The sequence below is a fragment of the Notolepis coatsorum genome, assembly GCF_963971535.1.
Source record: "Notolepis coatsorum genome assembly, chromosome: 10".
NCBI lineage: Eukaryota > Metazoa > Chordata > Actinopteri > Aulopiformes > Paralepididae > Notolepis > Notolepis coatsorum.
In genome coordinates, this window is record NC_140174.1 from 51594121 (window position 1) to 51612923 (window position 18803).

The 18803-nt window shown below is 43.3% G+C and overlaps 1 protein-coding gene across 1 annotated transcript; it reads left to right on the forward strand.

The window, feature by feature from the left end:
- The first annotated feature begins 7124 nt into the window (after positions 1 to 7124).
- Positions 7125 to 17364, forward strand: LOC311236047 (uncharacterized protein). The gene is made up of 3 exons (XM_084323633.1): positions 7125 to 7379; positions 9764 to 9955; positions 15036 to 17364. Exons 1-3 carry the CDS (start codon positions 7250 to 7252, stop codon positions 16652 to 16654), a joined length of 1941 nt encoding a protein of 646 aa, XP_084179759.1. The 5' UTR covers positions 7125 to 7249; the 3' UTR covers positions 16655 to 17364.
- The last annotated feature ends 1439 nt before the right edge of the window (positions 17365 to 18803 follow it).

Sequence of the window (18803 nt, forward strand, 5' to 3'; positions counted from 1 at the left end):
ACAAGTCATATGAACACCCACGATATAAAAACGCATTGCAATTAGAACAGACAGAGGTTATTTGTTGAGTGTATGTGTATACAAAACCCTTGCAATAAATGTGACTTATGAATGAAAAGCATACATGCTCTGGACACAGAGCATATATCGTGTGGGTGATATTACAGAATTTCACTTATTTAGTTTTACAATGTCAAAGCCTAAATCAAATGTTCCCGTATTTCTGCAATCTATGCGCAAAATAATAACGAGTTGAGTTCTAACAAAGAACGTATTACATGCTGGTAGGCTGATAGAGTAAACTATGATATGAATATGAATATGATATGATCATATAAATACTGGTCCGTCCGCGAGGATATCGAGGACTCGGATAGCCATTAAGCCATTTGAGAATATAGGCGGCCTATAGCCTATACATATTATTTAATGTTTTCATAAGCGTAAAGATACAACAGCTAGATTAATGATCAAGTTAGTTTACTGTATGCAGGCTTCGCAGGGCTGTGTGTTATATATGCGCAAGTTACTGTTGCATAATGTAGGCTGGCTGCTATTATATGTAATTCATAGGCTACCTAATACCAACAACAAAATGGATTGTATCATATGCCTCTACACACATTATATTATACACATCATATTATATCTTGGTTCGGCAGCGCCTCTGTGAACAATCTCTCAGAGTTTGCTCCATCAATAAACGCGCATTTTGGCTGATAATGTGCCGGTGGCCGGAGTCTCATTCAGGCCTAATTGTATTTAATTCAATTGTAATGTTATTACTGGGGTATCTAAAACATCACAATGTAGATCAGGGTTATCCACTGAAGCCATAATGACTCTGATCAGAACCACAGGCTCATGACGAGCGCACACAATAGGCATTGTAGAGCGCAGAGTTGGCGTGCTGAAATTGATTTAATTTCAGTCATTACAGTGCTTAATGTCGGGTCATTGTGAAGGGTAATTTCACATTCTTAATCCTCTGGGGCCCCACAACAGGGTTGATCGTGAAGTCATGTTATCCTTCTCTCAAAAACTGTTAAAACACTATATCCATTCATTATATTCAGAGCAGGCCAGATAACGCTTGCATCCAAGGCCGCAGCGAGCCCTCCTCAAAAGCCCATTCCATTTGACTCCCTAAATGACCATATAAAGCCAACCCAATCAGAGACGATCAAGGCGTCTCTATTCCACTGTGTTAAAACACATGACACTTTTGCTTTTTGTCACTTTCACTCTGACATACCTGTGAATATGCACTCTGACAGACTGAAAGTCCGTCCGTATGGGCGTACTGTATATATATATTTTCTTTTCCAATAAACCTGTATTGTATTCTTTTAACGTGAGTATTCTGGCTGTGTTCTTCTGCTCCTGTCCATTATTTCAGAATATCTGATTTGCAGTGTGACACTGTTTTAGGCTGCTGGATGTCCGTGGAGAACCTGGTGGTTTGCACGCTGATTTAAAGCCAATCTCTTGTCTCTGTCATCCCTAGAGACGTCAAAAATCCACCACATCATCTCTTGTCATTTATTTCTGTCAATGTGCTGGTTCTGTAGCAGGACTGGGTCAGTCAACATCCTTGGCTCCCGGCGCACCGAAGATTATACGTTCAAGTTCGGTTGGACCTCGGTGATCAAATCTCGCTCTCAGTGGAGTCTCTCAGAGTTCGCTTGGGTTAGTCCACTTTTCCACATTTCATGGGGGTGTGCCATTACCGTATATGGTTAATCGGGGCGGTTCTGGTATGCAAATACGTGAAAGTGTGCACGAGCCTCGGCGTAGGACCAAGGTGATATTTATCATGACAGGTGTGTGTAGGACCTGTGTACGCACGTGTGATGAATCCCGTTTTTTGTGTGCATGCACACATTCTAAATTCTGTGCTTAAGTATGGAAATAGAACATTTTCTACGTCACGTTGATGAATGAGGGTGTTGCATGCAATAGGGTCCAGCTGCAGACTCGGAGCCTCGGTCCAGATTGGTACTTCCGCCCTGCCACAGGGCTATGCGCTGATTGGCGGAAAGTACGGAAGTATCTCGAAGTACGTCTGACGTATCTCGAATTACGTCTGACGTTTCTCTACGTTAGCGAACATTAAACGTTGTATTCATAAAATAATATAAAATCAGCAGCATGGGGAGGGCCGGGGGGAGGGGAGGTACAGGTAGTAGAAGACATAGAGGTACAGGTCACATAATTATAGTACAGTGGAGAAGTAAAAATAGAATAAAAAGGCAGTGTAAACAATATACAATATTATTAACTCTAATAATAACACGCCTCGCGGGCTCCTCATTATAATACGAGAGCCGTGGGTCTGCATTGTATAGAGCGGATCCCCCGGCCGTATTCAAGCGCTGGAGCGCTTTGCGATGGATCAAACTGTATTAATATAGTAGTAAATAATAGTAGTTGGCTAGTTGCGCGCTTCTGCCCACCTCCCGCAGTGCGCGCATACACACATACTGTCTGTAGCTATACAGTACGTGCAAAATTAATTGTCAAGAGCCAATCGCACAGGTTGCCTCATCTCATCTGGCTCTGCAAATAGATCTAGAGTCTGAATATCATATATAGCCTGCTGATGATCTCTCTCAAATCCATTCTGAGAACGGAATGCAGTGCCCGCGACGAGGGTCTTGATTGATTGATTGATTGATTGATTGATTGAAAATTGTATTAACAGATCATGCTGGACCTACAAAAGGCCTTTGACACTGTCAATCACTCCATTCTTGATTGAACATTTTATTAACAGATTGCAGAATGGGTACAGTACAGTACAGCTCAATACACACAATTGTTAAGGGGATGCAGACCAGAGAAATACTTTTGTCTTGTTTACATCAGGGTCCCCCATTTTCAATTCATCATAACATATGACATACACGACATACAGATAGACAGTACTGCTACATCTATACATTTATGACATACCAGATTTGCAAATACAGTATTGTTTGTGATACAAAAAGAGTCCAGAAAAGAGAGTATATCATTTGACGTAGAAACTGTACATTGGAGGAGGTTGGGTAGGTGGGGGGGGGGGGGGGGGGGGGGGGGGCTGTACATTGGAGGTGGTTGGGGGGGGGGGGGGGGGGGGGTAGGAGGGGTGGGTGGGGGGGACACTGTACAACTGTGCAAGCAAAACTGTACATTGGAATTATTGACAACCATACTTGGTCATTTACTGTACATTGGAGGGGTTGGGTTACAACACAGGAGCAGAGTATAAACAACAGTACAGTACTGTTTCTCATTCCTGTACTGTTGTTTATACTCTGCTCCTGTGTTGTAACCCAACCCCTCCAATGTACAGTAAATGAGTCAATATTCCAATGTACAGTTTTGCTGTACAGTTGTACAGTGTCCACCCCCCCCCCCCCCCCCCCCCAAGGCGAAAGTCTTTCTCTGGTCTGCATCCCCTTAACAATTGTGTGTATTGAGCTGTACTGTACTGTACCCATTCTGCAATCTGTTAATAAAATGTTCAATCAAGAATGGAGTGATTGACAGTGTCAAAGGCCTTTTTGTAGGTCCAGCATGATCTGTTAATACAATTTTCAATCAATCAATCAATCAATCAATCAAGACCCTCGTCGCGGGCACTGCATTCCGTTCTCAGAATGGATTTGACTCGAGAGAGAGAGAGATCATCAGCAGGCTATATATGATATTCAGACTCTAGATCTATTTGCAGAGCCAGATGAGATGAGGCAACCTGTGCGATTGGCTCTTGACAATTAATTTTGCACGTACTGTATAGCTACAGACAGTATGTGTGTATGTGCGCACTGCGGGAGGTGGCCAGAAGCGCGCAACTAGCCAACTACTATTATTTACTACTATATTAATACAGTTTGATCCATCGCAAAGCGCTCCAGCGCTTGAATACGGCCGGGGGATCCGCTCTATACAATGCAGACACACGGCTCTCGTATTATAATGAGGAGCCCGCGAGGCGTGTTATTATTAGAGTTAATAATATTGTATATTGTTTACACTGCCTTTTTATTCTATTTTTACTTCTCCACTGTACTATTTACTTCTCCACTGTACTATTTTACTATCGTAAAAGTCAGTCAAAGCTTAACATAAGCACGAGCAGTGAACTCCAAGCCCACGTGACTGAACTCAAACTGCAAAGAAACAGACTAAGAAATGATGTAAACTCCATGATCAAAACAGCAAAGAAAAAATTCATCAATGACAAAACCGAGGAAAACAAAAACAAACCGCGTGAACTTTGGAAATTACTCAATAACCAACTAGGCTGCAGTAAAAAACTTAAAACCAGATTCTCAAACATAAACATAAAGACGGACAACACGCTCATCACAGAAAAGCTGGATGTAGCCAATTACTTAAATAGTTTCTTCACAAACATAGCCACAACACTGGTAAACAAACTACCCTCCCACTCAGGGCATTATGGGGTAGAACACATAGTAGCTTACTACAAAAACCTAGGGGTCCACAAAGACGACTTCAAACTGGAAATGGTAACAACAGATGAGGTACTCAAAAAACTGAGCGCCCTCCAACCTAACAAGGCCACTGGCCATGACAACATCCCCTCCAAATTCCTCAGAGACTCAGCAGCCGCCATCACCCCAGTCATCACACACATAATAAACCTCTCTATAAAACAGGGACACGTCCCCAAGGACTTCAAAATGCGAGAGTGACCCCTCTGCACAAAAAAGGCAGTAAATTAGACCCAGGCAACTACCGCCCTGTTTCTATCCTTACCTCCATCTCGAAAGTCATGGAAAAAATTGTATACGAACAGGTCGAAAAATACCTTGCGGAAAAAAAATCTAATCTACGAATTCCAATCTGGCTTCAGAACATCCCACTCCACTGACACATGCCTTCTCTATTTAAACGACCACATCAAACAAGAGGTGGACGCGGGCAAATACTGCGGCATGGTCATGCTGGACCTACAAAAGGCCTTCGACACTGTCAATCACACCATTCTGATTGACAAGCTAAAAGCAATTGGTTTTGATAGTCTATCAGTGAGCTGGATGCAATCCTACCTGGAGGGAGAGAGCAGATGGTGGAGGTAAACGGTACCCTATCCCCCCCCCTCACAGTAAACTGTGGTGTTCCACAAGGAAGCATACTAGGTCGCTACTGTTCCTAATTTATGCAAATGACATGTCGTCAGCTGTGACTGCAACTTGTTCCTGTTTGCGGAGACTCAGCCCTGCTGGTCTCTGACAAGAACAAATTACAGGTTGAAAAAACCCTCAGCTCAGAACTAAGCAAAATCTGCATATGGCTCGCTGATAACAAACTATCATTACACATGGGCAAAACAGAGTCCATTCTCTTCGGTTCAAATAACAAACTCAGCAAGACCGACGGCTTCTCAGTTACAGTGGGTGACAATATTGTCACAAGGAAAGAAGATATTACCTACCTGGGTTCCATCCTAGAGGCAAATCTTTCCTGTGACAAAATGGCATCCAATGTAATAAAAAAGTCAACCAACGAACTCGTTTCTTGTACCGGATCTCCTCACTGGTAAACAAGAATACCCTGAAGACTCTAGCAGGAGCACTCATTCAAGGGTACTACGACTATGCTTGCACCTCATGGTACCAAAGCACCTCAAAGGCGCTAAAACAAATTACAAACATCTCAAAAAACTGGTCAGACTACTGCTTGACCTTACTCCTAGAACCCACCTCACCCCTGCCCACTTTGACAACCTAGGATGGCTTAGAGTAGACGACAGAGTACAGCAACTTGCAATGGGCCTGGTCTACAAGATACACTACACGACCAAGGTACCCATGTACATGACTAAATACTTCCCAAAGGTCAGTGAATACCACGATCACAACACCAGAGGGAGCTCCACAAATCATGTTAAACCCAGATTCGGCTCAAACAAGGGACTAAACACGTTTCGCAATTATGCCACATCAATGTGGAACGCCCTACCCAAAGCTGTAAAGGAATGTGAATCACTACCCACTTTCAAAAACACTCTCAAAAAACACCTAAGGGAGACTGCAACTCGAAACTGGCCCCTGTAAATGTCCGAACACAACCCCCGCCAATGTACAGTAAATTACCAAGTATGGTCTTGTCAATAATCCAATGTACAGTGTTGTTTGTACAGTTGTACAGTGTCCCCCACCCACCCCTCCTACCCCCCCCCCCCCCCCCCCACCCAACCACCTCCAATGTACAGTCCAATGTACAGTCCCATAATCCAATGTACAGTGTTGTTTGTACAGTTATACAGTGTCCCCCACCCACCCCTCCTACCCAACCCCCCCCCCCCCCCCCTACCCAACACCCCCCCCCCACTCCTACCCCCCCCCCCCCCCAACCACCTCCAATGTACAGTCCCACCCCCACCTACCCAATCCAATGTACAGTTTCTACGCCTAATGTATATACTCCTTTCTTTCTGGACTCTTTTTGTATCACAAATACAGTACTGTAATTGCAAATCTGGTATGTCATAAATGTATAGATGTAGCAGTACTGTCTATCTGTATGTCATGTATGTCATATATGTTACGATGAATTGGAAATGGGGGACCCTGGTGGAAACAAGACGAAAGTCTTTCTCTGGTCTGCATCCCCTTAACAATTGTATGTATTGAGCTGTACTGCACTGTACCCATTCTGCAATCTGTTAATAAAGTTTTTCATTCATTCATTCATTCTATAATTATGTGACCTGTACCTCTATGTCTTCTACTACCTGTACCTCCCCTCCCCCCGGCCCTCCCCAATCCCATGCTGCTGATTTTATATTATTTTATGAATACAACGTTTAATGTTCGCTAACGTAGAGAAACGTCAGACGTAATTCGAGATACGTCAGACGTACTTCGAGATACTTCCGTACTTTCCGCCAATCAGCGCATAGCCCTGTCACAGGACTAATAGTCCTGTGGCAGGGCGGAAGTACCAATCTGGACCGAGGCTCCGAGGCTGCAGCTCGACCCTACTCGTTGCATGCGGTGGTCGACGCGTGATCAGAGAGCGTCTTCGCAAACTGCGGCTACGCAAAAAAAAAAAGGAGCAACCCCGGAAGTACTTCAATTTGACATCTGTATGAACGAAATTGCCATTTGCTACGCGATGTTGCTAATCTCTACGGGGTTTTATCGTGTCCCGCTTTATAGTTTATAGTTTAGAAAAATACGTCAAAAAACTGCAAAGTAAGACCCTCGTCTTGTGTATAATAACAACAACCATGTCCAAAATGCAGACGTTTAGGGCGTTTGTCGCCGAACGCCTCGCTGCCGCCACGGAGGAGATGTTCGGTGTTGTTGACAGAACGATAGCGTTGGCAGAGAGAAATACGCTAACGTTACACACCACAGGTATGTATTCTCAAAATCAAGACATTAGCGTGTTTTTTGCGGCCAAATCTGCATTCGATGTGATTTTATGTCGTATAGTTATTAACGTAACGTAACGTCGCGAGCATGTCTTCTATTAACATCAACGGGATGCGCTAACAACACATTAGCCACCTGGATGGTGATGACTCATCTTTCGATAACTAGCTGTCACTAGTAGCGGGGGAAGGGACAAAGTGTAAAGTACAGTCCCTTGAACTACGTTGATTCATGGTCACCAGAACCTTCAGGGCGAATCTGTAACGTTAGTAGGTAGGAGAGGAAAGGTGCAGTCCATTCCAACTACTGTGTGCCGTGGATGCAGTGCTGAAAAGCTTTGTGACCAAGTACCACGTTGAACCAAATGGGTTATTTCAAACTCAATTAACAGAGGGCCTTTCTAGATACTCAGGGAGTATCAAAGTTACATCTCATTTAAAACTAACTTAAAATCATGGTTGAGAGATGGTCAAGTGTGCGACCATTTTAACTGAGGGGTTGTATTTTAATGTATGTATTTTAGTGTATTGTAACCTATACTGATTCCTACTGTGTTTTAATTATTGTACTATGTTTTTTAACTGAGGGGTTGTATTTTAATGTATTTATTTGTATGTATTTTAGTGTATTGTAACCTATATTGATTCCTACTGTGTTTTAATTATTGTACTATGTTTTAATTATTGTTGTGCTCATGTCACCTGCCCCAGAGACTACAGTTGAAAATTAGCCAACTTGGCTAAACTGGCATATTTACAGTCAAATGTTCCTTAATATGCACTGTCTCTGTATTTTAAACCAATAAATACAAATACAAAAAATGAAGGCAATGTCCACCAACTATTTGTAGCATTGCAATTAGGCCCAATAAAACATTTTGTGTGAACTCTTACATCCAAATTAGGTTTTAATATTGGTTCTTCAGACCTAGCAATGCTAGAATATAAACCTTATTTGGGTATAAAAGCTCACACAAACATTTTATGGCCAGTCAGAGCACCATTCATTGTCTATGGAGCAGCTCCAGATTGGAGGGTTCAGAGAGGGTTCTCTCTGATTTCTGTTTTTTCTAGCTTTAGAAATCGGAGGGAGAACCCTCCAATTAGTGATGGCCCAGACCTTACAGTATGAGGTCATAAAATGTTGTGTGAGCTCAAACTATAAATGCTACAGTCAGTAAGAGTATAAACCTCATTTGGATGCAAGAGCTCACGCAAACATGTTATGGCCTCACACAGTTAAAGCCCCAGTCATTGTGTATGGAGCATTTTACATCCCAGTTAGCAGAGATTGATTGATTGAAAAGTTTATTAACAGATTGCAGAATGAGTACAGTACAGCTCAATACATACAATTGTTAAGAGGATGCAGACCTGAGAAAGACTTTCGTCTTGTTTCCATCAGGGTCCCCCATTTTCAATTCATCATATGACACAAGATCACAGATTGGAAGGTTCTCTCTGATTTCTAGCTATTTGAGAGGGTGGTGCATGTTTACAAATACTGACTGAACTGTCCTGGGCACAGGAAGAACATTATGTGAATTCTTAAAATGGTTGACATTCCCCATTAATCCCGGTGGGTAGATAATATAAAACCCAATTTGTAGCTGATCATATATTATCTCTTATCTATAGCTCGGCTGGTTGGGTTGTTGGTCCACAACAGTGTCCCCACCCCTCTAGCAGCCACAGTTTCTGCCCTAGGAGGCTGGCATTTGGCATGGAGGTTGTGTGTGTGCGCGTGTGTGTTGTTTTGGATTTGGAGCAGTTTTGGTATGGGACATATAAAAACTAGTCTGGGATGGTTGTGAAAAAAAATTCTGGAAGCCTTGTTTACTCAAATACATTTAGGCCTATAAGGTTTGATTTAGGCCTTGGCTGTCACATGGTATGTTCGTTTCATTTAGCTATTTTTTTCTGTCCCACAACTGACGGTCAGAGGCAGCCGACTGTAAGGTGGATGCCTTCTAGCCATTACCGTCCTGTCTTTGGCAACAGTAACGCCAGTACCATACCGGCAACCAATTAACGTTAGCTAGTTAGCAACATCCCGGCGATGTGGCAGCATTTTCTTTGCTATAGGAGATTTGTACATGTCCCTTGGTTTCTTGCTCGAATATGAGCAGTCAATGCTCAATCAATGCAATACGCTAGGGGCAGTGGTATGTTTAGCCAAAGATGGAAGGGTAGTGGCTAGAAGGCATCAGCATTACAACAGGCTACCTGTTACCACAGAAGAAGAGCGCTCTGTGCGCAGTGCATTGTGGATTCCTCACATGACATCACACTGTGTCACAGTAGCTTTATGCATGTCCCCCATTGTCTTGGATGTGTGTGGTCTAAAATCTTGTCCTATTTTCCTAGATATGCCTTCTGAGCAGCGGAGAGCTCTTGTTGACCAGCGACTAACTGTGGCCGCCGAGGAGATATTCAGGATCGTAGAAATGATGATGGGTGAATATGAGGCAGAAGTTTGCCGTTCACACCAGGAGATTGACCGGCAACGCAAATTGCTGGATATTGCTCTAAACCCGGAGAAAGATTTACACAGAGCAGGTTTGTAAATACAATTATTCATAGTTTATTTTCCAGTACACTTTAAAGTAATAGTTCAGACTTTTTCCACAAGGTGGTGTACTGCACCTGCATGTTAACTCATTGACTGCCACGCTGTTTTCCCATCTACTCCCTGGCGCCAGTTTTCTTTTGACCATTTTCACGATATTTCACGATCTTTGCGGAGCTATTGTATATTCTATATTATAGCTATGGAGACAATAGCATGGCTCATTTGACAGGCACTATTTATACTCTAACATGTAAAAAGGAGTTTGTTTCTACATACCCTCGTTTGTGCACAATACCGAGCTAAACATTGCCCTGTTTCAAAATAATCCAGGCTGGTTTTCTAGATCGTGAGATAGTGTGTTTTGTGCAGCATATGCGCAAATCTTGCGGCTGCTCACCTGAAGCCTATATTATTGCTAGGTCAAAGGTAAACACATGACCTTGTTTCTTCACAAAGCCGGGGGGGGGGGGGGGGGGGGGGGGGGGGCGTTTTCCGACACTGCAATCATACAAACGCATGTTTTATGATGGAGTTTCGGTAAAGTACACGTAAAATAGACGTTACCTTTGTCAAAAGATACACTACCATAATGTTTCTTCACAAAATCATCGGGGGGGGGGGGGGGGGTCGTTTTCCAACGCTGCGATCATACAAACGCATGTTTTATGATGGAGTTTCGGTAAAGTAGATGTAAAATAGACGTACCTTTGTTTTAGAGGTACTCCATTTCTCACTTTGAGTCCAAGTGTCTTGAATCAGAACAGGATCAATACTCCAGCTCCCGGCGTGTCACCAGCTTGGCTGGCCGTTCACACTAATACAATTGGCAGTATTAGAGGGTGGGAAAGCTGGCGGGGTGGGTCCGGGTCGTTGTAAACAGCGACTCCGACAGTTCGGTCGGGGCGCCTGCTCAGTGCGGATAGGATCTAAGGGGGGTAGTGTGATCCTTCCACACGTTACACCCTCTCAGTGAGAGTCCGTGCTGCCAGGTGAAAAGAAGCGGTTGATTGGCTAGACGTGTGTCGGAGGAAGCACGTGATAGCCCCCATTCTCCCAGACCGACTGTGGGGGGTAAGTGCGCAGCGACCAGGAAGGGGATGGCATAACGACTAAAACATTGGGATGGGAGAAAAATCGGAGGAAAAAGGAGGTGGAAAAAGATAAAAAATAAAAATAAAAAATAACAGGATCAATACATATAACGTTAGGAAACGCACCTTATTGTCCATAATCATCATCCATATAATCCATTTAGTCTTTTTCATAATATCCAATAGTTTGCTCTAGGCGATTGCCATTGTCGTCCTGCTCACAGCTGCTTGCAACCTACTAGTCAGTGAGTCCCTATAGTTGTTTGGGGGCTCGGGCCACCCCACACTAAGCTGGGCCATATGCATGTTCATAAGGTAGGCGATACTACCACCTGGCGGGATTCAATTGTCATTGCAATTTCAAGTACTCAGATGAGTCACCAAAGTCTGCGCAAGGTCCGCTGTTTTGAATAGGAAAATCGGAAAAAAGGATCAAAACCTGAGAATTATCGGGTATGGCGTTCAACGGTTGGCGACAAAACCCGAGATATGTCGGGTATGGCGCAGACAGAGTTAATGTAACGGGAGCCTCGTAGGCTATTCTCTTCAGCGCTAAATCTCCCTGTGGCAGTTGACCACGCCACCTGAGTGGCCTTTTACAGGTCTCTCTGAGACAGGCGAAAGATGGTGAAGACAAACCAGTTTATTGAAGAGAGTGGCAAGATGTAACAAGCCAGGAGTAGATGGAATGTTGTCATGACAAAGGCTCTCTTCTATCTGTTCGTGGGGATGGGTGATTTAGGCCATGTCCCCACGTATCTGGATCTTTTGCCAAACGCACATTTTATTCCATGATTGGGCCTTTCATCCACACGTAAAGGGTGTTTTCAGAGACATAAACAGAGATTTTCTTAACCGCATTTTAAAGTGAAGATTTTCCAAAATATCCGTTCAGTGGATCCGTGCAGCCACTGTAAACGCATAGATAAACGATGACGCCACAGCTCACTACGCATGCTCAGACTGTGGCGGGCCGTAATAATATCTGGCCCGTCAGATTGTTTGGCGAATATTACTTTACTATTTCTCTAATATATATCAGACCGACTATAGGCTAGCTAGGCTATATATTTCAGCTATAATGTCCTAACAGAGAAACTACCACCACCTAAAACATCCTTATTACACCTTGTTTTATCCATATAGGCAGTAGCGCTTTGAAGTAATAATAACTTCGGTGGACTTGGTGCTGAAATGTCATTCAAACTATCCTTACTTATATATGCGACGACGGCACCACACGTGAACAGTACAATGCAATTAATGAATGTCTTGTTGTAATTAGTATATATATACTATAGATATATACATAGATTTACCCTGAAGGACTGGTTCTAACCGAACCGTTCGTTATACAAGTATCACAGAGAAATGTCAAAGGTACTCACAGTTGCACGAGGGTTTCGAACAGAGATACGGGATGGTTTGAAAGCTCGGCGTTGCTAATAAACATTTTAAATATCTTTTATAAACGGCTCAAAACGGCATTATTTCCGGCGTTGGCTGCCTGGTGTGATCACAGCGCATGCGCATCATGCACCCAACGCCGGAAATAATGCCGTTTTGAGCAGTTTATAAAGAATATTTAAAATGTTTATTAGCAACGCCGAGATTTCAAACCATCCCGTATGTCTGTCCGAAACCCTCGTGCAACTGTGAGTACCTTTGAAACGTCTCTGTGATACTTGTATAACAAACGGTTCGGTTAGAACCAGTCCTTCATGGTAAATCTAGGTTGGTTTCCTATTGAGGAGCAAGTGACTGTGGATTCACTCGGTGCATCACAGTCACGAAAGGGGCTAGGAGATTGTGATCTCAACATTGACATTGTATCTCTCCGTCGCCCAGTGCGCAGAAGTAAAGCATTGAATCGTGACATATCTAGATTGGTTGTTTCCTCTGGACTGCATAATCCTCCGCTAGCTATATCTATCTATTTATCATCTATGTATGTCAATATAGCCAATGGAAATGCTAGGAATGGTCACGTGGGCTGGGTGAACCAATGGACAATTCCTATAGTTTCTCAGTCGTCCTGACCGCTCGTACCACTATGGTATTTGGGATATCGCTTATCGCCACCTACTGGCCCGCATGCTTGTTGGAGCAATTTATGTGTTTATGTGTTTGCGTCTGATCAGGTTTTTTTTTAAACACTGTCGTGTGGACGAGAATTTCTTTTTAAACGGAGCCTGAGAATATCCGTTTGGCAAAAGATCCAGATACGTGGGGACATGGCCTTAACCTGTGCTTGTCAATTGCTCTGATGCACAACAGGTGCACAGCCACCCCTTACTCCTGGGCCCAATTAACCTGTTGAGCCCTAGCCATATTTTCAGAAAATTTGCCTAAAGCTAAAAGATGCCACTGAGTTCATTCAGCTACTTTTTGAGATCAAGTATAGTAAAAATCTAAGCAAATGAACGAAGGGCATATTATTTACAGGGGCTTTTGTTGATAACAGTACTGCATTTTGCCATCCGGATCGCGTGTAGCTTTATGCCAAGCAAGCAGTGCAAAAATTTACCGTAGTGGCGTGCAGTAATGCGCCTTTCATTTTCCGCCGCCCAGCGCCCAGGTCGCGCGGAAATAGGCTGTCTATTGCCATTCTCTTTGACAAACTCTAACCTTAACCAGCTCCTTAACAACGCCTAAACTTAACCGTTCTAACCTTAACCAACTCCGAAACAATGCCTAACCTTAACCTTAACCATGCCTAACCTTAACCATAGAAATTATATTGCCATTCTCTTTGACAAACTCTAACCTTAACCAGCTCCTTAACAGCGCCTAAACTTAACCGTTCTAACCTTAACCAACTCCGAAACAATGCCTAACCTTAACCTTAACCTTAACCATGCCTAACCTTAACCGGCGAAAGAATACACGTTAAAAAAAAATCACGTTAAAAAATATTTTCGATGGGATTCGAACTCGCCAGCAAACGAGCCATAGGATCCACAGCCATGTGTCCTTGCCAATTGAGCTATTGCTAGATACTGAATAAGGGGCGGTGACTTATATATATTGAGCTCCGCTCGTGTCGAACCAAGGCGGGATCTCATGCGCATGCGCGGGCACCTCGCGCGAGCAGGCCGGCGCACGCACGCACCTGAGCGAGCACGCCGCCGCCGGTGCACGCACGGTAGCATTTGTCTGAAAAGAAGGGCGCTTTACCGCACTGGCGTGCGGTGACGAATGCGGAAGCATTTTTGCACTGCTTGCTTGGCATTAAGGAAAACGCATCCGGATCCCCTCTATTCGAATACCAGTGTTAAGTCTGGATGTAGTACCCCATGCGCCCGGTAGAGGGCAGCAAAGTCTGTGAATGAAATCTACTGTAAATACAGTTTTTTTTATAATGGTGACAGCTGTGTCAAATCACAGGATTGAGACAGGTTTTTTCCTAGACGTGCATAGAAAGAGAAAGAAACAATATATGTTGTATTTTATGACTAACGTTGAGGTTTGTTCGACACGTGCGATATAAACACGATATTCCAGTCGATGCTTGTAAGAAAAGATTTATTTTTTACTTCCATTGTCGACGGCTGGTGTGAGCAGGCTAGTGTAGTTTTATAAAATGTAGACATCCATCGAAAGCCCTGGGTCTCTTTATTTTGACTACAACGATTTCACGAGTGCTTCCTGTTGTGTATAAATCCTTTGATTTCCGATGCAATGCGCAGAGATTTTTTATAAGCTCATTTAGCTAATAACACTTAAAATCATTGCTAAACAAACGTAGTGCTGAAAATATGCACTGTGACTGCTGCTTTGATAGGGTTAGGGTCTTTAATCTTGGCTACATTTGAAAATGTTGTGCAACGTTAAATAAATCTCGGCCCGGTACCGGGCTGATCAGGCTTAAGGGGTTAACTAGATCCAAGACGGGTGTGGCTGCTTAAATCACACCACTCCCTCACCACATTCCCATTTGTTGCACGCTAGACTAAATACATTTTCTTCCCTCCAGACAAACCGCATGCCACTGGATCTGACAGTGAAGAGGAGGTTCTCCCTGGACAGAGGATCCCCGGTCTGGGCCAGAGAGCCTCGGAGCCCTTGCAGAGTGAAGAGGCTGGCACCACAGAGTTCACACTTCATCACCAAAACCAAAGAGCGGGGGCATCAGAACTGACCAGTGAGCATCACGCTCTGTCCTCGGACGGCGACGAAGGAGAGAGCGAAGAGCAGGACAGTGATGTCGAGAAGGACGGAACGCCACAGCCACTGAAATCAAAGAGAAAAAAGACATCTGAAAGACGGCGACAAAGTCGGGCGAGTTGTTGCAAAACGTGTGGAAGGCCTTTCCGCGCCAAGCGTCCTTTCGTGAAGAACATGCAACAGAATAAGAAGGAAGTAATTGGTGTCAAAAATGAAAGCCACGGTCTGAAGCGGAGTTGTTGCAGGGTATGCGGAAAGTCTTTCCGCTACAAACGTTCTTTCCTGAAACACGTGCTGAAGCATGAGAAGGTCACAGACCTCTGTGGTGTCTGTGGGAAACACCTGGAGGCGGAGGAGAGCCTAACACGACACCTGCAGACTCACAACGAGGAGAACAGCTGCAGGGATGCAGCTTGTGAGGAAAATGTAGATGGAAAAATGCAATTGCATGAGATAGAACTGGAACTGGACTGTTCCGTGGACGAGAGCGAAGATGGAGAGAGCGATGAGGACTGGAAGGAGAGTGAAGGGTCAGAGAATGAAGACAGCAATAGTGAGAAAGATCGAGCAAAGGCAACTCGTTTAAGCTTAAAAAAGCAGAAGTCAAAAAAGAAGGTTGGAGCCCATAACAAAGAAAGATGCTATGAGGTATCTCTCCTGAAATACTGTTGTAAAGTGTGCAAAAAGTCTTTCTGCTATAGGGCCAATTTCTTGAAGCATGTACAAGAAGACGAGAAGGATACAGATCTTTGTGGCGTCTGTGGGAAACATTTTGAATCGGAAGAAAGCCTGAGGCTTCACCTGCAAACTTACATTAGAACAAATGATTGTGAGGTTTGCGGGAAACATTTCGATTCCCACAGACAACTTGAAATGCACATACGGACCCACACGGGAGAGAAGCCATACATTTGCAAAGTCTGCGGCAAAGCGTTTGCTCAAAATGGCAATCTGATGGGACACATGAAAGTCCACACGGGGGAGAAACCATATGTTTGCAGCACCTGTGGCCAAGGATTCAGCTTTAAAGAATACATGCTGGGTCATATGAGAATTCACACGGGGGAGAAACCGTTTCTCTGCAGCGTCTGCGGTAAAGGATTCAGGCAGAGGGGAACTCTGAAGACCCACATGATGATTCACACTGGAGAGTCCACGCACACTTGCGCCATCTGTGGCAAGAAATTCTACAAGAGCGGAGCTTTGAAGATACACATGAGGAGCCACACGGGGGAGAAACCATACCTGTGCAACGTTTGCGGCAAGCGGTTCAGCGCGTGTGGCTCGTTGACTAAACACATGGGCGTTCACGAAGGGGAAAGGGCACATCGCTGCGCCGTGTGCTGCAAGAGTTTCATAAGGAAGGAGGACCTTAAGAGACACGTGCAGATTCACAGGGATGAAGCCACGCAGCTGACGTGTCTGTAGAACCCTGGCACTGAAGAACAATAACTCCTGTAGTTCTTTGAGACTGCCCATGTATTCACAGTTGTAAAGTAAATCACTCGAGAGTGTGAATGTGGTACATCACACGAAGGTTCTCGACCTCTACTGTCTTAACTATGAACAAACGCAACATTCTAACTTACCATCTTTACTATAGATGCAGTTTGAAAACATTGTTCCCTTGAAAAGTCAAAATGGAGTCGTATGGTTCTGGAGGCATGCTCCTTGTGTAACCGGTAGGGCTGGGACGATACATCGATCCAGATCGATACATCGATGTAATTATCAACGATCGAATCGGATCGATGCAATGTAATAAGATCGATTCATATCGATACTCTTATTTTGAAAATCCTGTGGCGAGTCTCATATCCGCCCAAGAACAACAGCAGTAGCTCCGTGTGTGTAGACGTTACAGCATAGCATTCTCCCTTTCTGTGTGTGTGTGTGTGCGCGCGTCTTTGGAAAGACCAGATGAGGTCAGAGGAGTTTGATGTTTAAATGTTATTTAAACATAAACAATATAATACATAATAAATGTAGGCCTATACATGATCATGCAACATCAACAAATTGTTGTAGGAACGGTTTGGGAGAGGGAGGTAGGGAAGGGTTTTAGGTTGTGAGTTTTGAGTTCCAAAAAATGGAGCTTAAAGTTTAAAGCTCAATATATCAAAACGTGGCACTTTACAGTGAACAGGAGGTCTATTTGTATTAAAAACAATAGATTGATTTTCCTTTAAATGTCTGGAAGAGCTCAAAAATACAAATGTCAAATGATATTTTCGTTACCTTTTTTTAGTTGATCTAAATGTTACTGATTGTGTTAAATGGGCATATGATATCATCTCATATCGATTGCAGGCACCTGAATCTAATCTAATCGTATTGTATCGTGAGAGACTTTGTGATATCGGCAAATATCGTATCGTTGTCCAAAGAATCGATATCGTATCGTATCATGATGAAACTGGTGATTCCCACCCCTAGTAACCGGATACTCCTTGTAGGGAGCTTTACCACACAAGAGGCAGAGCAAGTAGGACTCATTTTTCTTATGCCCTGTCCTCACAATTTGTGTGACGCACGACTTAACCTTTCACATTTTGCAGTGTAAACATTTCATATGGAAAGGTTCTAACGTAACATTTGGAAAGCGCCTTATATAATGATGACTGCGTAGATTTGTTTAATTTTATTTTGAATTTTTTTGCATGGGTGGTCACTGTGGGACTCGAACCCATAACACTGGCTGCGTTTGTGCCACACTTTCCCTGTTGAGCTACAGGACCACATGATTCTGAAAGGATATTACGCCTACAGTGCTCATCCAAATGCCAAAAATGATCAGACCACATGCAATCAAGGAAAAAATGTAATATATAAATAAATATATATTTAATTATATAGTGGACTTTGCCCCCTCCCCCCACATCTCATCCGTCCAGATGACTAACCTAAAATTCAATTCTCAAAAAAGAGAAACAAGTATTGAGTCTTTGACCTACAGTATGCTATTCTACAGAAAATATAGAAATATAGAGTAAATCTAATTATCTAAAGCAATCTCTCAATGAAAGTTTGTATGGTAGTATTTGTAAATAAATAAAAGAGATCACAATTATTGTCACCCTTTTTTTCTAAAGTTAATGAATTGCATTTTTATTAAACAAAACAAAAAAAAAAAGTATATATATACTCTACTCTGTATTTTTTATAAACCATCTTACATGGCTCCAATTCATGAAAGGACTATAGATGGGTATCTGCAATGTCGGAACCAGGGGACAGAGTTAAAGGAACACACCAACATTATGGGAAATGCGCTTAACGTTTTCTCCAGAGTTGGACAAGAAGATGGATGCTAGCTGATCCGTATCCACTTCCATTAATTTGTGCTAAGCTAGGGTAGCTTGCAGCCAGATAGCTTTCTACCGGACGCACAGAGAGGAAATTGGTCTCTATCTTCTTGTCTGACTGGAAGTGCATTTCCCATGTTGGCCTGTTCATTTAAGGTGAACACACAAGTAAAATGTTTAGTTTCTTAGAACTTTGAACAAACATCTGCATTCTGAAACAAAGGAGGGTTTGGTTAATTCCTCTTCATTATCAAAAACCTGTTTTCTGCCCT